The 22,171-nt window shown below is 35.0% G+C and overlaps 1 protein-coding gene across 5 annotated transcripts in view; it reads left to right on the top strand.

The window, feature by feature from the left end:
- APLF (aprataxin and PNKP like factor) overlaps positions 1-22,171 on the top strand; it is a 117,349-nt gene that overhangs the window by 60,324 nt on the left and 34,854 nt on the right. For 4 of the 5 annotated variants that reach the window (XM_032177740.1, XM_058428944.1, XM_058428945.1 and 1 more), the window contains 2 exons: positions 6,486-6,841; positions 15,040-15,165. In XM_032177740.1, coding sequence (XP_032033631.1) covers positions 6,486-6,841; positions 15,040-15,165 — 482 coding nt within the window. The remainder of the gene's footprint in view (positions 1-6,485; positions 6,842-15,039; positions 15,166-22,171) is intronic. The other variant, XM_058428943.1, reaches the window with a different exon arrangement.

Here is a 22,171-nt window from a genome sequence, read left to right as displayed (position 1 = left end):
AGACTGTGCACCGAAATGATTGAAATGCCAACATCTACCTTGGAGGTTAGTCTTCGAATATATTCTCCTCACTCCTACCCTCTCTCCCAGAGAGAGGAACCAGCTTCTCACTGGAGCCTGTCTTCCAGCTAGAGAAGTGGGGCCTGGTCACTATACACTCAATTCCTTTGCTTTACTTATGGAGGCAAGCTTAATAAATGAAAACAAAATGTTTTCTGGCTCACATATATTTTCCATAAAACTTATTAAAACAAAATTTGTTTTGTATAAACTTTGAGCCCTCATATACTCTATTCTCTGAACTCCAAACGTATCAATTGACGTTGCCTTTTTTCAAGAGAAATTATTGTGTTCAGAAGAAAATCTGTAGTATACATGTTTTCCTCTGTTTATCCCAACCCATAAGGTTTGATAATCACAAGAAAATCTTTGAGAAACATCTTAATTGATAAATTATAGAGAGGAGCAGATCCAAGATATTCAAACTATTTGTGAGGTTTTGATGACATCAAGGGAGTATTACAACCAGGTCCGAGGAATGCCCAAGTTCTATTTGCCCAGTTGCTTTTCCTTCCCTTCTTTGTGAGGAAGATTTACCTCTTCTAGCACAGGAAAAATAAGGCTTCAATTTTCATGATCCTTTATGCAGGGATCTCTGATAAAGCTGAGCCAGAGAATATGACTTAGACTGAAAATCCCAGCAGAGACTTTCCAAACCCCACCCTCCATCCCTGCCCAGTTTGAGTCTGAACACTGAACCTTTAGAACAGCTAGTCCTAAAGGGATAGCTATAGTGCAGAGCAGGTGAGAGAGAAAACAAGAGGCTGGGCTCACCTATCTAGTCTAATGGCAGGAGATTGCCAGCTATATAAAACTAACAACAGTTTGGCCAGGCCTACATTTGGATCAATGTACTTGGAAAGAATTACATTCTCTTTGGGAAAAGTGAGAGAAGCAGTGGAGAGAAGGGACAAAAATCACTTTTGCCAAACTAGACCTTGTTTCTGAGATTCTGATTCATTTGGTGTGTGGAGCCTGTGCATCAGTCATATCTTAAACTTTCCCAATTTTAGTGTCCCTTCAAAATTGAGACCTACTGTTGTATCATCATTGAACACCTCAGAGGAAACTGAGGCCCAAGGTCACATTGTTAGGAACCTTGGCTTCAAATGTAGGTATTTTCATTTTGGGTATAATGAATTTTTCTAACATATGTATTAGACTATGTAAAGAGTTTTGTGACTCTAGTAACTTCTCTTCATAAGACAATTGTCAGAAATAGTCTATATTTTTCATCAGTTCTTGTATGTCTTTCTACAACTCCTTCCCAGTATGTGACTTTCTAATTTAGATGTGAAAATGAGGGTACTTGAATTGATTAACTTTAGTGAAAAGGATGGTTGCCATGGTTTGAGTGTTTTTATCTCTTCTAAAGATTTATGTTTAAACTTAATCCTCAGAGCAACAGTATTGGGAGGTGGGCCTAATGGGAGGCTGTTTAGGTTATGAGGGCTCCGTGCTCATGAATGGATAATGCTGCTATAAAAACGGCTTGTGAAGCTGGATGCGGTGACATGTACCTGTAGTCCCAGCTACTTGGGAGGCTGAAGCAGGGGGATTGCTTAAGCCCAGGAGTTTAAGGCCAACCTGGGTGACATAAGGAGACCTCATCTCTAAAAAAAAGTTCGGGGGCTTGGCTTGTAGAAGTGAGTTTACACTCTTTCACTCTTCTGCCATGTAAGGGCACAGCATTCATCCTCTCATGCCCTTCCACTTTCCCTTATGTAAGAATGCAGTAAGGAGCCTCACACCAGATGCTGGTGCCTTGATCTTGGACTTCCCAGACCCCAAAACTGTGAGATAATAAATTTCTGTTCTTTATAAATTTCCCAGTTTGTGATATTCTGTTATCGCAGCTACAAAACAGATTAAGACAATGTATTTCCTCTATAATCTATATTATATTATAATCTAATGAGAACTCTCGTAAATGACAGAAGGAAGCCTAACTGAAACAACATAAGTGAAAATAGTATGGTAAAGTGTTTTAGCTGTCTATTGCTGTGAAACAAGCTACCCCAACTCTTAGTGGCTTAACACAACATGATTATGTCAGTGATTATGATTATATTCTGTCTTATAATTCTGTGGGTTGGCTGGGGTCAGCTGGGCAATTCTTTTATGACATGTGTCATATGACCGGTGTCAGCTGGGCTTCATTCAGCTGAGAACTCAGCTGAAGATGAAGCATCTGTGATAGCTTTAGTCATGTGAATGGTGCCTCAGCAAAGGTTGACAGAATGGCTGGGGGCCGGCTAGGCCCACCTCCCTCTCCCTACCATGAAGTAGCCTAGACTGAACATCATCACCTGACAGCTGGGCCCCAAGAGAGTGATGTCAAAGCTGTTAGATCTTTTAAGGCCTAGAACTGGAATTGTAATTTTTGCTGAATTCTTTTGGTCAGAGCAAGTTACCAGGTCTTAGAGAGATGGCAGTGTGAGATGAGGGTGAAGACAGCAGTGTGACCAGTTCATAGAGAGGGGCCCTTGAAATGTTTTCAGTCACAGAGGTAATCCTGGCAGCTCACCAGAGGAGAGATTGGAAAAGAACAAGATAAAAGACTTGGAGGTAAGGGAAGAGATTGTGGCATTAACACAGTAAAGAAATAGAGAATCTAAACTGGGGCAGTGACTTTACGGATGGTAAGAAGTATTGGATTATAAAAGTATTCAGGAATAAAATTGTAGGACTTCTTGCTTGGATCTGGGGAGAGAGGGCAAGAAGGAGTAAAAGGCTTCTAAATTTCTGGCTAGCATGAATAGATGAAATATGTTGGCAGAAACCATGGCAGAGAACACAGAGGCAGAATGTCAGTTTTGACATTTAGAGTTTGAGGAGCATAGAACATTGAGAAAGAAATGTCTAGCTATATGAGTTTGAAGCTCAGGAGTGAAGTTGGGGCTAGAGGTTAGGAGTTTTTAGTCTTTAGCATTAGTCAGTGTTAATGGGATTGAGGCAGGACTTCTAAGGTAATTTTTCACCACAGACATTCTTGCCAGGAGCAGTTTGGAAACAGCAATAAATTACTTGATTGAAATTGTTCTAGGTGGAAGTTCTTTATCTTGTCCCTTCTAGTACATTAACACTCAGATGGTTGAGGGGCAGGAGAAGGGCTTGTTTGAGAAGTTAACCAGCTATTTTAATAGCCTGAATAATACATTCCCACCACCTCCAAACACCCAGGTCACCCTCTACCAGCTCCATGCTTTTCTGTCCCTCAGGTCTCTAACATGTATATTTACATTGTAGGGGATTTGGTCACTCTATCATGAGTCGCCAGCCTTCCACATTTAATCCTGCCCATTTTCATCTAATGTAAGAAATAAGCAATGTGGGATGCTTAGGAAATATAGAGCTCTCTGCCTTTCTCCTGCTTCTTCCAAGTACAGAGCACCTTCCATCTTTCCTGTTGCCTCACTCGTCAGTTCAGTGACTTACTGTAGCTCCTGAGCTTTGTAATTGGCACAGTGCAAATTTGTGCCTCAGCAAACTTACAAATTACTGCATGTAATGGATTTTGGGGTCATTTATAAATAATTTAAACCATGAATGTTAAATTCTTGAATGCCAAGGGTGTAGTATAAATCAATATTTCATGGAGTTCCATAAAGAGCATTATGATTTCCAGCTTTTGTGCCTCTTAAAATATATTTGAGAACCCCTGATCCATAGTATTGATATTTGGGACTTTAACATTTCTTTCTCTTTTAGAATAAATTAACATGTTAAACCTACTCCTTATGAGAATTTAAAAATAAAACAAACTCTTCTCTAATTCATGGAAGTAGATGGAGTTGAAATATGATACTATGGATTTTATTTCTTATATTTCATTTTCATTGGTTTATTTATTTTTAAATGACAACATAACAGATGCTTATTGTCAAAAATGGAAGTATCAGAATCATTTGAAGTAAATAATGAAAACCTCCATTTGCCTCATCCTTCGATCTCATTGCCTTACTAATTTTTGGGTTTGTATCCTTCTAACTCTTTTCATTTGGATTTACACAAGTGAATGCACACATAGGTATATAAGGAATTTTTAAAAAGCTAAATGGCACCACAGTATGGATATTGTTCTTGTTTAGTTAAAAAACGTCTTTAGATGTGTCATTATTATTTTAATGTCTGCATAGTGTTTCATAGTAAGAATATAATTAATTTATTTAACCACTTCCCTAGCTGTGCTCTTTTTTTTTTGATGTGATAAGATATTGAGTGGGATTGTTTCCTTGTCCCAGAACTGCTGCTAAGGCTCAAAGCTGGGAATAGAAGTACTAATAAAGTATCCCATGTTAAGGGGCCCTCAGCAGTAAGAACCAGCCCTTTCCCTTTATGAAAGGTATGAAAAGCGATTGCCATCCCAACCCCCTAGGCTTGATAGAAAGGGAATTGAGAGGCCAAACGGTTTTAAGGTTAAGGGAAGTGCAGTGTTTATGGGGGAAATTATTTCTTCCTTTTCTAAAATCAAGAGAAGAGAGGCATTCTAAGATAATTACTTGTGGAGCTTGGAAATGCCAGCAAGAACAAGAGATACATTTTATTGAACATCTGTTAGCCAGTGGATTTGCTGATCTACTGCACTGCTACCTGAACAAGGAAAAAGAAAACTGGGGAGAACTGACCCAGGGGGGACTGCCAACTAGGGAGGTGGGTTACGATTGCCCAATTCTCACTCGAGAGTTCCAGTTGCTGGTACAGGCCAGTACTGGAGTTGGGGGTTTGAGATTGGGGTGTACTTGTGCAGCCTGGGAGCAAAGAGCATATGTTTTAGAGAGTCATGACATGAATGTTGTCAGTGAGGGTCAGCTCCAAGAGATAGCCAAAGGATTGCTTTCCCCATAGGTTATCTGTTACTATACAAGAACCATGATAAGATCTAGGTTCCTTTTTTCAAGGCATTTAGTCAGTTTGGGTAGCATTTTAATGTACTGTTTCTTAAAAAATGAAATATCTTCTTAAGAAATTTAAGCTATTGAATATTACGTCATGTAAAACCAGCTTTTTTTCAGATGGCATGCGGCATCCACGAGTCTTTAGTTATAAGTGGAAGCAAGCATTGATATGTATCTGGTATGTTGTTATCACATCCTAGAAATGGTTACCAGGAGAACTGGGGAGTATCTGAGCATTGTTTCTACTCCACAGGAAGTATAAGTAATTAAGAGGTCATTTTTAACAGAATAAGACTAGGCTTATTGTTTGTGCTGGTGGTAAGTACAAATTATAAAGGTTCTGCAGTGCTAATGAGAGTATTTATTTGGTTCAGAGCACCTTCAGTTTGGTTAAACTCAAAACTTTATTAAGACAAATTTAAAGGAATCCTATCTTTTTCCAAGTTGGTCAGAACATAGCTTTATGCAAAATTTTCTGTGGGGGCAAAACAGTTTTGTCATTCAGCTATGGTAAAATCATGATTACATTTAGAGGGCAGAAATAAAGTATTGCAGTGGCTAATAAGAAATTATAAGGGTCTAGGCACAGTGGCTCACTCCTGTAATCCCAACACTTTGAGAAGCCAGGGCAGGCAGATCACCTGAGGTCAGGAGTTTGAGACCAGCTTGGCCAACATAGTGAAACCCCGTCTCTACTAAAAATACAAAAATTAGCTGGGCATGGTAGTGTGCACCTGTAATCCCAGCTACTCGGGAGGCTGAGGTGGGAGAATCACTTGAACCTGGGAGGCGGAGGTTGCAGTGAGCAGAGATTGTGCCACCGCCCTCCAGGCTGGGGGAAAGAGCAAGATTCCATCTCAAAAAAAAAAAAAAAAAAAAAAAGAAAGAAAGAAAGAAAGAAATTATAAGGACTGTGCATGTTAAGAACATGACACATTGTTGAACAGTGACATTTAAGAGATGTTAAAGATTCAGATGAAAGCAAATGTCTTCTCTTATATTGTATTTGTATTTTCTGGTTATTTTTCACTGAATGTTTGACATGATTGTAAAGGTTTGATACAACTTTTTTTTTTTTTGGATGTGTTTTTGCCCAGGCGAGTGCATCAATCTCAGTACACTGCAACGATTCTCCTGCCTCAGCCTCCCAAATAGCTGGAATTACAGACACCCACCACCACACTTAACTAATTTTTTGTATTTTTTAGTAAAGACAGGGTTTCACCATGTTGGCCAGGCTGGTCTCAAATTCCTGACCTCAGGTGATCCACCCGCCTCAGCCTCCCAAAGTATTGGGATTACAGGCATGAGCCACCGTGCCTGGCCAAATTTATTTTCTAATGACTAAAAAAGTTTTAAGTTATTAAACTAAGCACATAGAAAATAGTGGCATTTAATAAGTTTAAAATGTGAATCTTGAAGTTTTAAGTTTACATTTTCATGAATCTTGTAGTTTTGTGCTGTTATGCTCATATCTTTTAAAAAATGTTTCATTTATTTCTGATGTTTTTCATATTTGCTTTACAGGAAATGCCACAATCATTTTCTGCAATCATATTAAGTAACACAGAGATGAATAATATTAAGACTAATGCACAGAGAAACAGACTTCCAATAGAGGAACTTGGTAAAGTTTCTAAGCATAAAATTGCCACTAAAAGAACACCACATAAAGAAGATGAGGCAATGAGCTGTTCTGAAAATTGTTCAAGTGCCCAGGGCGAGTCATTTCGGGATGAGTCTCAAGGGTCTCATTCTGAGTCCAGCTCTAATCCCTCCAGTCCTGAAACTTTGCATGCAAAGGTGACTGATTCAGTTCTACAAGGTTCTGAAGGAAACAAGGTCAAGAGGACATCCTGCATGTATGGGGCAAACTGCTATAGGTAAAATGAAATTACAGTAGCATTTAATTCCGTTATTTTGATAACGTGTAGCTATGTGGATACATGCTACAGTATATTAAAAACCTAATAAAACCCACTGGCCTAAAGGTTAGGGGCTTTATGGTGTTTCCACTGTTTGTACTTCCTCAATATATTTTCTAGAAAATCCTTTTAAGGCTTTTAAGATGCAGTGGGAGAATTAAATGTTTTATATATAGACATGCTGACTAATGTGAGGATCTGAATACTGGGGAATCCAGACATGAAAACTGAATCCCCCAGATCTAAATACCTGTTATTTAGTCTTTTCTTAACTATTAGAGAGATGGCTTCCTAAATAGTTGTTGTGTATGTATAACTATAATTAGGTCGTATTTAGGTGTCTTATTTATACTTGTGCATTTTTCTTTGTATTTTTCTAATGGTGCTTTGAATCATGATAGTACCCTGTAAAACAACTGAATATAATAATCCTGGATTGCTGGGTTGCTCCTGTACTTGCTTCATTTATTTACACTGCCCTATGTGCTCTAATTTCTTATTTTGAGAATTCAAATTATAATCTCTTAGTTTTAGGCTATACTTTCATCCATAGTGTTTATAGTAACAAGTTTATAATTACATAACCCTATTTCAGAAAGATTTCTTGCCATTCCAACTTGCCAAACCAAATATCCTAGCAATCCTTTCCAGTAGTTTGTCTTCTGTGTCAATAAGACACTAGTCAGCATGTATACATATAAAACATTCAGTTCCCCCCACTGTATCTTAAAAGCCTATAGCAGGATTTTCTAGAAGATAGATATCCTTGTTGCAATAGTATATTTTAACATATTCTGTTAATTTCACATTCATATTCCCTTTAAAATGTATTGCCATTTTAGCACTTGAATAACTCATATTTTTAAATTTGAATAGTTCTGATTTATTCTTTTTGAAACATTTTTGTATATATGTGATGGCTTTAGTTCCACATCTGGGCCATAATGTAAAAACTTGCAGAATAGAAGTATATATACATTCTGTTACCTTAGATTGTATTAGCTTGCCAGGGCTGCCATAACAAAATACCAGATTGGGTGCTTAAACAACAGAAATGTATTTTCCCACAGCTCTGGAGGCTGGAAGTCCTAGATCGTGGTGTCAGCAAGTTTGTTTTCTCCTGAGACCTCTTTTCTTGGCTTGCAGACTGCCACTTTCTCACCGTGTCCTCAAATAGCCTGTTCTCTGTACATGTACCTTCCTGGTCTCTTTTCCACATCTTGTAAGGACACCAGTTATGTTATGTTAGGGCCCCACCCTTATGACCTCATTTAACATTAATCATCTTTTTAAAGGCCCTATCTCCAAATTAGTCACACTGGAAATTAGGGCTTCAACATATGAATTTTGGGAGGTGGGGAACAATTCAGTTCATAACACAATTTAAAAGAGAAAATTCATAATGGTCATTTCAATAGAGAAGAGTCATTTGATAAAATTCAACATCCCATTTATGAAAAAAAATCTTAATTATATAAGACTAGAAAAGACTTCTTCAGTTCAAGAATATCTACAGAAACCAACAGTAACTTCATACTTAATGGTGAAATATTAGAGTTTCTCCCATGATGTTGGGAACTAACCAGTTATGTCTGCTATCACCACTCCTATTCAGCATTGCAGTAGAGATCATAGCCAGTACACTAAGGCAAGAAAAAGAAATAACTAATGTAGAGTAGAAAGGAAAAAATGAAACTGTAATTATTTACAGGTGACATGATTGTATAATTTTGAAAATTCAGAATCGTTTTCTTATTATACTCTGAGTTCTGGGATACATGTGCAGAACGTGCAGGTTTGTTATATAGGTATACATGTGCCATGGTTTTCTGCACCCATCAACCCATCATCTAGGTTTTAAGCCCCACATGCATTAGGTATTTCTCCTAATGCTATCCCTCCCCTTGCCCCCACCCCCCGACAGGCACCAGTATGTGATGTTCCCCTCCCTGTGTCCATGTGTTCTCATTGTTCAACTCCCACTTCTGAGTGAGAACATGCAGTGTTTGGTTTCCTGTTCCTGTGTTAGTTGGCTGAGAATGATGGTTTCCAGCTTCATCCATGTCCCTGCAAAGGACATGAACTTGTTTTTTATGGCTGCATAGTATTCCATGGTATATATGTGCCACATTTTCTTTATCCAGTATATCATTGATGGGCATTTGGGTTGGTTCCAAGTCTTTGCTATTGTGAATAGTGCTGCCATAAACATACATTAGCACGTGTCTTTATAGTAGAATGATTTATAATCCTTTAGGTATATACCCAGTAACGGGATTGCTGGGTCAAATGATATTTCTGGTTCTAGATCCTTGTGGAATTGCCACGCTATCTTCCACAATGGTTGAACTAATTTACATTCCCACCAACAGTGTGAAGGCATTCCTATTTCTCCACATCTTCTCCAGCATCTGCTGTTTCCTGACTTTTTAATGATTGCCATTCTAACTGGCATGAGATGGTATCTCATTGTGGTTTTGATTTGCATTTCTCTAATGACCAGTGATGATGAACTTTTTTTTCAAGTTTCTTGGCCACATAAATGTCTTCTTTTGAGAAGTATCTATTCACATCCTTTTGATGGGGTTGTGTTTTTTTCTTTTTTTCTTGTAAATTTGTTTAAGTTCCTTGTGGATTCTGGATATTAGCCCTTTGTCAGATCCATAGATTGCAAAAATTTTCTCCCATTCTGTAGGTTGCCTGTTCACTCTGATGATAGTTTCTTTTGCATGCAGAAGCCGTTTAGTTTATTTAGATCCCATTTGTCAATTTTGGCTTTTGTTGCTATTGCTTTTGGTATTTTAGTCACGAAGTCTTTGCCCATGCCTATGTCCTGAATGGTATTGCCTAGATTTTCATCTAGGGTTTTTATGGTTTTAAGTCTTTAATCCATCTTGGGTTAATTTTTCTATACGGTATAAGGAAGGGGTCCAGTTTCAGTTTTCTGCATATGGCTAGCCAGTTTTCCCAACACCATTTATTAAATAGGGAATCCTTTCCCCATTGCTTGTTTTTGTCAGGTTTGTCAGAGATCAGATGGTTGTAGATGTGTGGCATTATTTCTGAGGTCTCTGTTCTGTTTCATTGGTCTATGTATCTGTTTTGGTACCAGTACCATGCTGTTTTGGTTACTGTAGCCTTGTAGTATAGTTTGAAGTCAGGTAGCATGATGCCTCCACTGTCGTTCCTTTGCTTAGATTCTTGGCTATGCAGGCTGTTTTTTGGTTCCATCTGAAATTTAAAGTAGTTTTTTCTAATTCTGTGAAGAAAGTCAGTGGTAGCTTGATGGGAATAATTGAATCTATAAATTACTTTGGGCAGTATGGCCGTTTTCATGATATGGATTCCTCCTATCCATGAGCATGGAATAAGAGAAAATTCAGAATAATCTTAAGATAATCTCAATTAATAAATGAAGTTAGCATAGTCATTCAATTCAAAATGAACATTAAAAAACATATTTCTGTATCCTAATAATAAATATTAGAAAAATTAAAATGGGAACATTTACAATAATACCAAAACCTTAAACACCTAGGACTAAATCTAACAAAAGATCTGAAAGACATATTTGGTAACATTATGGTAAAATTAAATGAGACTTTAATTAATGGGGAGGAAGGGTATATGAATTGCAAGAATCAATATTGTAAAGATATACGTTTCCTCAAAATCGCTCTATAAGTTTAAAGCAATCTTTATCAAAATCGCAGTAGGGTGTGTGTATGTGCATGCGTGTGTGTGTGTGTGTGTGTGTGTGTGTGTGTATAAGTTGACAAGCTGACTTTATAGAGGAATAGCAAAGGACCTAGAACTCTGAATACAATCTTCAAGTGCAAACTTGAAAGACTTACACGACCAGATAGAAAGCCTTATCATAAAGCCACCATATATAATGCAGTTTAATATTGGTGCAAGGATAGATAAATCAGTGCAAAAGATTAAAGAGTTCAAAACCAAACCTATATGTCTGTATTTATGACAAAGGTACCACTGAAGATCTGTGGGTTAAGCATTAACTTTCAATGAGTGGTGTTTGGTAATTGGATATTCATATGAAAAGATAATGAATCTTAACTCCTGCCTTATACCTATCACAAAATAAATCTCAGATCGATTTTTGTAAAACATATAAAGTAAAGGAAACAGAGGATAACATAGAATATATTCATGACATTGCGCAAAGATTTCTTAAGCATGTTATAAAATGAATCATAATCATGTTATCCAGTTGATCAGTTGGACAAAATTAAAATTAAAATTACCCTTTATGTTATATTTAAATATAATATTAGAAGGGTGACAAGGTAAGGCACAAAGTAGATGAGGATATTTGTTATACATATGTCAAAGAACTTGTATCAAAAATAAATAACTAGCAACCAATAAGAAAATGACAACTCAGTTAAGAAAAAAAAATGAGCAAAAGGCACTGCAGAAAAGAGAATAGTGAAATGGCCAATAAACACACAAGAAAGGTTTAATGCTTGTTAGTCATTTAGGGAAACACATTTTAAAAGATAATACTACAGATCAGTGGTTGTCAAACTTTTAAAAGTGCCAGACAGTAAATATTTTTGGCTTCTTGGGCCAGACAGTCTTTGTTGCCACTGCTTAATTATGCTGTCATAGTTTGCAAGCAGCCACAGACAGCACAGACAGTGAAGATGTTAATACTATTCAAGGTGATCTACAGATGTAATGCAATCTCTATCAAAATCCTATTTTTTTTTTTGCAGAAATAGAAAAAATTATTCTAAAATCATGTAGAATCTCAAGGGATCTCAAGTAGCCAAAACAGTCTTAAAGATGATCAAAGTTGGAGGTCTCACACTTCCTGATTTTAAAATGTATTACAAAGCCACAGTAATCCAAACAGTGTGGTACTGGCATAAAGATAGACATATAGACAAATGGAATAGACTAGAGAGCCTGTAAATAAATCCTCATATATATGGTTAAATAATTTTCAACAATGGTCTCAAGACAAATCAAAGAGGAAAAGACAGATTTTTTTTTCAACAAAGAGTGCTCAGAAAACTGCATATTCACATGCAAAAGAATGAAGTTGGATGCTTGCCTTACACCTGTTTTCAAAATATAACTTAAAATGGATCAAATAGTCTAAACATATGAAACTATAAACATCTAAAACTATAAGACTCTTAGAAGAAAATGGGGGAGAAGCTTCATGACATTGGATTTGACAAAGATTTCTTGGCTATGACACCAAAGCACAGAAAACAAAAGCAAAAATAGAAAAATTGGACTTTTTAAAGTTAAAAACTTCTGTATATGAAAGGACAAAATCAACACAGAGTGAAATGACAACCTATGGAATGGGATAAAATATTTGCAAATTATATGTCTGATAAGGATTAATGTCTAGAATACATAAAGAACTATAACTAAACAACCAAAAAACAAACTACCCAATTTGAAATTGGGGAAAGAACTTAAATAGATATTTCTCTAAAGATAATATACAAATGACCAACAAGCATATTAAAAGATGCTCAGCATCACTAAACATTAGGGAAATGCAGACCATAACCACATTGAGATATCACCTCACACCTATTAGGGTGGCTACTTTCAAAAGCAAAATGAAACACAAGTAACAATTGTTGATGGGGATGTGGAAAAATTGGAACATTTGTGCATTGTTGGTGGGAATGTAAATTGGTGTAGCCACTGTGGGAAACAGTATGGTAGTTCCTCAAAAAATTAAAAATAGAATTACCATATGATATAGCAATTCCACTTCTGGGTACATATCCATAAACATTGAAAGCAGAATCTCAAAGAGTTCATAGCAGCACTATATTCACAATACCCAGGAGGTAAAAGGAACCCACATGTCCATCAATTATTGAAGGAATAAAGAAAATTTGGTATATACATACAATGGAATATTATTCAGCCTTAAAAGGAAGGGAAATTCTGACACATGCTCCTATGTGTATGAACCTTGAGGACATTATGCTAAGTGAAATAAACCAGTCACAAAAAGATAAATACTTCATAATTCTACTTGTAGGAGGTATCTAGAGTAGTTAGATTCATAAAAACAGAAATTAGAATGGCAGTTACCAGTGGCTGTGGGGAGAAACAGAAATCAGAATGGTGGATTCCAGGGGAGGAGAGGAGGAGCTGGGAAGTTGTTGTTTAATGGGTATAGAGTTTTCAGTTTTGCAAGATGAAAAAATTCTAGGGATTGGTTGCACAATAATGTGAATATACTTAACATTACTGAACTGTGCATGTAGAAATTGTTAAGATGGTAAATTTTATGTTACATATATATTCTTAGCACAGTTTAAAAAAAGCAGTGGGCCAGATTTGGCCTGCTGTTCATAGTTTGCCAATCTCTGCTATAAATACTGCCACATGAAAAAAAAAACAAAAACACCTAACAGTGCTAAATGTTGGTGAGGTTGTTGAAAAACTGGAACTCTAATAACCTTCTACTGGGAGTGAAAATTAATACAGTCATTTTGGAAATTTGGCAATATTTATCAAACCTGAGCATATACATACCCTGTGACCATTCTTAACTATATCCCCAGGAAAATGCATATAGATGTGCATCAAAAGGCTTATACTAGAATGCTCATTGCAGTATTACTTATAGAAGTCAATACCTGAAATGAACCCAAAAATTTATCAGTAGTAAAATGGATAAATTATAATACCATCATCAAATGGATGATGCTATTACTACATGGTATTGAAAATGTACTTACTGCTACATGTAACAACATGAATTAATCATATAAACATAAAAGGGCTGGTTCGAAGAAGTACATACTAGTATATATTTTCATTTAAGTTCAAAGGCAGACAATACTGATCTGTTGTTTTATAATATCACTTCTTAAAGTATGATCCAGAGATCCCTGGATGTCCCCATAACACTTTTAAGAAATCTGTTAAGTCAATTGTATTTTTTTTTTTTTTTTTTTGGGATAGAGTCTTGCTCTGTCACCTAGGATGGAGTGCAGTGGCACAATCTTGGCTCACTGCAACCTCTACCTCCTGGGTTCAAGCAGTTCTCCTGCCTCAGCCTCCTGAGTAGCTGGGATTACAGACATGCGCCACCAAGCTGGGCTAGTTGTATTTTTAGTAGAGATGGGGTTTCACCATGTTGGCCAGGCTGGTCTTGAACTCCTGACTTCAAGTGATCTGCCCGCCTCGGCCTCCCAAAGTGCTAGGATTACAGGTGTGAGCCACCACACCCGACCCAAAAGTATTTTCATAATAATATTGTGACTTTTTGTGAATGCCTTTTTTTTACTGTCATTCACTCTCTCACAAGTGTACAGTGGAGTTTCCCAGAGGCCACAAGTTATGTGTTGTTGTTAATGATTGAATGCAGAAGCAGGCATGAGAAGCCAAATGCCTTCTCTAAAGTAGAGATTAAAGAAATTTCCATAGTATTGAACAATAATTTTTTCTTGGAAGTTAATAATTATTTATGTTAAGACAAGTTATTATGATAGTATGTAAAGGGTTTATTACTGTTCTATTTAAGTCAATAAACACACTTTTTCAATTTCTCATTTATAATTTCTAATAGGGTAAATATCCTATATAAACAAAAGCTCTCTGGAGTTTTCATCTTTTTTTTTAGTGTAAAAGAAGTCTTGAGACCGAAAAGTTTGAAAAACACTTTTAGAAGTTAGGATAGTTACCTTTGGGTACTAAATGGATTTAGTGATTGGAAGAGGGCACATGGGACAGTTCTAGGATGTTGGAAATGTTCTGTTTTTTATCTTAGCAGAGGGGACAATATATGTGTTCATTTTATTAAAAGTTTTGAAAAGCCATATATGTTTATATTTATGTTATATGCTTACATACATATGTGTCATATATATAGTAATGTTTGCAAGTTGTCTATTGATATTCATGGCTTATCACATGACACCAGAAATGTATTATGTTACTGTGAGAGTCCTGTACTGAGTTGATGTCATCAACTTTATGTCATCAATTTAGCACGTTGATGTAATCTGTGCTTATGTCATCAATGTAGCATGTTGGTTTATGTTCAGGGATAGTCAGATGTGGATTGCCTGGTTTCCTGCTATATCCACTGAAAATCTAGAATATCCTATATATTTTTTCTGACAGTATATTTGTCACCCTCTTAGGAAGAATCCTGTTCATTTTCAACATTTTAGCCATCCTGGTGATAGTGATTATGGAGGTGTACAAATCGTGGACCAAGATGAGACTGATGACCAGCCTGAATGTCCCTATGGACCATCCTGTTATAGGTATAGAAACTGAAATGTTTGGCTGTACTCCTTTTCTTTCTTATCTCTGTTACTTATCTAGGAGAAACTGACAGCAGCTTGTTATCTCAAGCCTTTTAATTTTCATTTTTAAACTTCTGTAGATTACAGGTTTTTATATTGGTAATAGGTAGGATTATATTTCTTTTAGCCAATTCTAAATTACTGAAGTTACAAATCTACGAGTGCCTGAAATTTTTGCTTATTTCCAACTTTCTATAATGCAAGTTAGATCACTTAAAAGCTATTGATTCTACCCCAACATACACTTAATTCACTCTATATGTCCTAGGTGTGACATATAAATCCATTTGGGATGTTATCTCTGCATCCCTCTGCTTCCTCAACTTTTACTACTCCACTATTCTTGCCAACACAGAAAGTCCAATCCTAAAAGAAGAGTAAGAATACTTCTCCTCTCAGTTTTCATGGCATCTTGTCCTTGTCTGTATCATGCACAGAGTAGGATTTATCTCATGAGATTATGTTTGTTTCTTTATCAGAACATCTCTTCCTACAGGCAGCAAATATCTTGACAGCAAGGACTCTCATCTTTGTATCTTGCAACTTTGCTTAATAAATGAATGAACTTGAAATGAAAAAAACTACCAAAGAAAGAATTAGTGATTTCAGCTTTAGAGAGCTTTAATTCCAGACAGCCATCTTTCTTAGATAATTTTAAATACAGATTGCTGAATCTACTGGGCTATTTGAAGTTGTTTCTATTTCTATGATTGTGGTTTTAAATGAGAAGGCAAAGTAAGTTTCTGGGACCAGAAAGGAAAATGACTTACACTTTTTTTGAAAGGTAAGTGTTCATTATAATCAACTTTACCAATAAACTTGAAAATTTTTGGAGAAATTAACAAATTCCTAGAAAAATACAACTTTAAGAAACAGATACAAGAAAAAAATCAAAAATTGAGTTAATATAAGAGAAATTGAATACATAATTTAAAGCTTTCCACCAAAGAAATGATAGATCTGTTTGGTTTTAATGGCAGGTTCTAACAAACATTTGAAGAAGAAACACTTCATTTTTACACTAACTACTCCAAAGAAAGTAAAAGAGGGTGTATTTCCCAATTCATGGTGTGAGACCAGCACAAGCTTGATACCAAAACCCAGCAAGAATAATACAAGAATGAAAAATTACAGGATAAGCTTACTTTTGAACATAGCTGTAAATATCCTGAGGGGAGAAAAGTTATGAGAATCAAGTGGTAAATAAAAAGGAAAATATAATATGACCAAATGGGGTCTATCTAAGGAATGCATGTTTTAATATTAAAAAATAAATTCATTTACCATGTCATCAGAATAAGTAGAAAAGCCATCTCCATAGATGATTGGAAAGAAAAAACCTGACAAACCAAAATCAGCATTCATTTATGAAAAAAACTTGTTATAAAGTAAGAATAGAAGGGAACTTCTTTAATATCGAAAAGAATATCTACACAAAATTTATAGCAAATATTATACTTAAAGTAAAATATTAAAAATTTCCTTTCTGAAATCAGAAATGAGACAAGAATGGCTGTTATTACCACTTCAGTTCATCATTATGTGGAGATGCAAGACAGTATACTAAGACAAGAAAAGGAAAATGGATAAGGATTGCAAAGGAAGAAATAAAACTTTGTGTTAACAGATGGTATTATTGTATATGCAGTAAATACAAAGTGACCTACTGATGAGTTATAAATTTAGTTAGTGCTTACGATGTTTATTGGATACAAAAATCAGTATACAAAACCAATTGTATTTCTATATTCCGACATTAACCAGTAAGAAAATAAAATTTTTTCAAGATTATAATATCAAAAAGTAAAGAGTCCTTAGGAATAAATCTAAAAGGCGTAGAAACCTCTATGAAGAAAACTATAAAACTTTAAATGTAAAATGAGAAAATGTTTTTCAGAAAGACCTAAATAATTATGAAGATCAAAATGCTCATGATTGAATTATTCAATAGTGTCAAAATACCAGTTTTCCTCAAATGGATTTGTATACAAACTGATTCAAAATCATATTAGCTTTTATAAAGAAATTTATAATGTGATTCTAAAATGTATACGGATTACAGAGGATAAAAATAGCCATGACAGTCATACATAATGAAGAATAGGTGGCAGGATGTGTTATACTTTATACTTACTAAAGCAGTGTGGTGTGGGCACAAAGATAAAGTAATGACCAGAACAGAATGGTACTTCCAAATAGACTTATGCATGTAAGGTGACATATTTATGAAAAGAGACATTGCAGGTATTGAGAAAAATGAATTTTTTCTATTAATTATAAGGGAATAAGTAGATATTCAGCTGAAGAAAAAATAAAATTTGACCCTTATATCACACCATAGTCAAAAACTGAATTTCAGATGACTCACAGGACTAAATGTAAAAAACAAAATAATATAGCTTTAAAAATAAATGTAAGGGAATTGTTTCATGATCTCAGAGCAGGGATTATTTTCTAAAACAAGAAACAAAAAATAATTAAAATGGAAAACATTTAATTATTTGACTACATTAAAAGTAAGGTGTTTTTAATCCATCAGTACACAACATTAAGAGAATAAAAACAAAGCACAGAGTAAGAAAAAATATATTTGCAACCCACATAATTGAGAGTAACATATATCTAGAACACGTGAAAACATATTTTAAATTGCTATTGCTTTTTGCTTAGTAACATACATAGCCTTTTTGCCCAAAAGGAAATCCAAATATTAAACACATATGAAAAAGTACTCAGTGTCATTAGTAATCAGGGACATTACACACACATATAAACATATAACCTTGAAGTAACTGTTTTCTCCTATTTATTCATTCAACAAATTCTTTTCCAAAGAATCATCAAATGCCAAGTGTTGATGAAACAGTGTTGAGATGTACTTGTAGAACAAACATACTTGTATATATTTATTAATATTTTTAGAACAAAGCCACGTTTCATAGCTCATGTTGTATATAACTCATGGCACTGTGGTGATATGCCTTTTCATTTGTTAAAAAAAAAAAAAACTTTTGTAATGGAGAATTTTATCCATAAACACAAGTGGAGAGAATGTAGAATAAGTTTTAGTGAAATCCACCACCTAGTTTGTGCAGTTATCGACTCATAACCAATATTGTTTCATCTACCCCCAAACCACTTGCTACCCCATCCCTGTATTATTTTGAAGCAACTACCTAACCCCGTATCTTTTCATCCCATTTTATCTATGAATATCTTAGGGTATATCTCTAAAAATATGCTCTAAAAACCTACCACAACACTGTCATTAAATAAATCTTTAATATTATTCAGTATCCTGTCAAGTATCTACATTTCCCTATAGTGGCATTTTTTTTTAACAGTTTATCTGAATCAGGATCTGCTTAAGTTCTATATGGCAAAAGACGGCCATGTCTCTTTATTTAATCAATAGGTTTCTCTTCATTTTTTCCTTGCTATATATTTGTTGAAGAAAGCTAATCATTTGCTCTAAAGAGGATTCCATCATTTGCATTGTGTTGATTGTATTTTCAGGATGTCATTAATCACATTCTCCTGTATTTCCTAATAATTTATAGTTTGAACTAGAGGATTGATCAGATATCAGTTCTAAAAATTGTGAAAGTTGCCTGGTCCTTTGAATATTATTTCCCTCTTAGTCTCTAAAATGTTTTTACCTGAAAGTCTACTTTGATATTTACAGATGTTTGAGAATTGCTCTAGTATCTATTATAATTGTCATTATTGATTTATAATTTAATTCCATGTGGTTATACAGCACACACTTTGGAAATTAAATCTTTGGAAATTTATTGAGATTTGTTTTGGCCCAGCATATGGGTGACTTTTATTGAACATATGGTGTGCACTTACATGTGTATTCTTTAGTTGCTGGAAGTAAAGCTTTATAAATGTCGATTTGGTCAAATGGTTATAGTGTTGTTCAGATTTTTTTATATATTTGCTAGTTGGTTTTTTTTTCCTGTGGTTGTTCTACTAGTTACTGAGAGAGGAATATTAAAACCTTCACTATGATTGTAGGTTTGTCTATTTCTCCACTTAATTCTGTCAGTTTTTCTTAGTACTCCAGCTGTAAATTTGTCCTCAGTGAAAAAGCCATAAAAGTGGGAAATTTACTCAGAGCTGTATCTTTCTTCCACATGTTGACACTCCAGTTTCTGCTTGCTTTTGGTAGCTATCCACTGCCTTCCGATTATTGTTTTTAATATTTTTTCCAGAGTGTAATTGTTACCTGTTGGAGTGTTGGTCTGATATAATCTACTCTGTCATTATTGAAAGTGGAATCCTTGTTTTGTCTAATATAATATAACTACCCAAGGTTATGTGGTTAGTGTTTCTGTAATATGTTTTTTAATCCTTTTAGTTTCAACTTGTGTTCTTATATTTAAAACATGTCTTTTATAAAAAGCATATAGTTGCTTCATTGGTTTTTATTTTTAATCCAGTCTGATAGTCTCTGCTTTTTAGGTGGAGTACTTAGTCCATTTACATTTTTTTTGAGATGGAGTTTTACTCTCTTGTCTAGGCTGGAGTGCAGTGGAGCAATCTCAGCTCTCTGCAATCTCCGCCTCCCAGGTTCAGGCAATTCTTCTGCCTCAGCCTCCTGAGTAGCTGGGATTATAGGCAACCACCACCATGCCCGGCTAATTTTTGTATTTTTAGTAGAGATGGGGTTTCACCGTGTTGGCCAGGCTGGTCTCGAACTTCTGATCTCAAGTGATCTGCCCACCTCAGCATCTTAAATTTTGGTTCATTTCTTGAGGGGAGGCTAGTTATGTTTGTTGTAGATACCTTCCCTCCAGTGGGACTTTGTCTCTCTGAAACATGACTTGAGCTGGGTGTTTCATGTTGCGTTTTTGAAATTTTAGACCCAGACCCTCAGCCTCTCACACCTCTCAGGGAACTCAACAAATATTTCTTTGGAAAAATCAGCTTTGTGTTTGGGGCTCCATTTCTTTCCAGATGGTCATGACAACTCTATGAGAGCTGTTTCTTTGAATAGTTTCTCCACTTGGTTTAAATCTTATCCTTAACCAATACCAAGAATTGACAAATGTCTTCAGGGAAGAAAGCAGCCTGTGATTGTCAGCTTACAAAGGAAGGACTGTCATTATTAAATCTCTGGAATTTTAGATAATCTAAAATTTTCATTGCTCTCACAATTCTGTCGTAAAAGTGATTTTTACAGCCTATCAGGCTTTTTTTCCTAATTGTTAAAAAGAGTATTCTCCTACCATGAGGTCCTACATTCTTTTCAGAAGTAAAATAAAAATAATGCCTATTCTTCAGAAGAATAAAAACAAAATACAAAGCCTTGCTTAGGATATTAATGTCAAAAATTGCTGTCTTCTTGTCATCAGTCTTTTTAAAATAGGTCAGAGAATGGGCTAGTCAAGAGAAACAACTCCAAAACCAATTAGCTTACATGTACTAATAAAAACTTTCATGTCTGTAGATATGTGTAGATGTTTACATATAGATATGGTACTTTCTTCATCTATTGAACTGCTTTGTGTCCTGATTCTGGTTGCAGATAAAAACTTATATTTTTTTCTCTTGTTAATTTTAATTACAGTTCAGAGAGACTTTTAGGGAATGTTAGATATGATTGATTACTCTGCCTACTGTTTAGAAGTAAGGGATGTAAACTAAGAAAGATTAAATGAGTTGTGTAAGACCCCAAAGCTAGTGAGATAAAACCAAATCTCTTCCCTCCTCGAGACCAGAATTTCTCCATGGCATTGCCTGACTCCACGACTGTTAGTCATGGCTTTCCAAAGTATCACTGGGGGGTTGTCTTTTCAGCCAAATGTCAAAGTAGTATTTTGGAGTTTTAAAAAACTCTCTAGATAGGTACTTTGAAGAAATCATAAATTTTCCAGGTCAGCAAAATAATAGAAATCCTTACAAACTGTTGTCACATGATCATTATTGAGCAAAAAACATACCTAATAGATTTTATTTTGTTTCATTCCTGAAACTAAACCAATGTTTAGTTTAGTTATATTATAATCAGTTTACTCTTTAAAAAAATCTTGATTTGTGAGAGTGTATTATTTTTGAGAGTATATTTGTGAGGTATATTATTTTTATTAGCTATATACTGTTTAGTGCTAGAGAATATGCCTAGTGTATCAGAATTATAAAATGTACTAGTTTAGTTTGCTTAAAAGTGAGTTTTCATGCATATGCATGCTAGATTTTTCCTGGAACCACAGAAAAAATATTGAAGTTCCACAGATCATAAAATAAACCATCAAAATCAGCAATAAATTATTATATTTAGAAAAATGGAAAGATATGTATTCCAAAAGTAGAATTTTGATAAGCCTGTTTTCCATGCCAGATGACATATTTGGAAGAGAGATGAAATTCGTGAGCTACAACATGTTTACTTGCTTTTTTATCTTTAAAAATTTGCCTTTACAAAACAGTGTAAGAATTATTCTGAAGTAAAAACAATTATTCTCTTAAGTGTAATGCTAGGTTGATTTCTTATTTTGTTATTATTATTTTGATTCCCAGTCCTACCTTTTAATCACTGGAATGTATGCAAGTCAGTTTCTCTTTTTCATATACCTAGGTGATCTCAGATGTTGTATGCCATGTTAGATAATCTTACTATTATACTACATGTCAATGCCTACATTTATATGGTAGTATATTGTATTTCGAAGTGTTGTCTTATAGGGTCAAAGTTGTATCACTGTAGAGCAAGTATGTAAACATAAAAACCATATGTATATGGGTATATATTTCATTTGTAGCCATTCCATCCCATAAGTAAAATGAGAAAAAATAAGATATGGATCATATATGTAAATGTATACCATAGTAAAAACAAAGATTTCCACAGCCCTGCTAATATAGCAGGTTGGTCTTTAGAAAAGGATCTGTAATTATTAAATTTTACTTGTACTACTTATACAACAGGCATTGTTAACATTTTCTATGACTCGTT

This window comes from Hylobates moloch, unplaced genomic scaffold (genome assembly GCF_009828535.3).
Source record: "Hylobates moloch isolate HMO894 unplaced genomic scaffold, HMol_V3 SCAFFOLD_15, whole genome shotgun sequence".
Lineage (NCBI taxonomy): Eukaryota > Metazoa > Chordata > Mammalia > Primates > Hylobatidae > Hylobates > Hylobates moloch.
The sequence above is the reverse complement of the archived record's forward strand: the minus strand, read 5'-3'. Positions and strand labels throughout refer to the sequence as shown.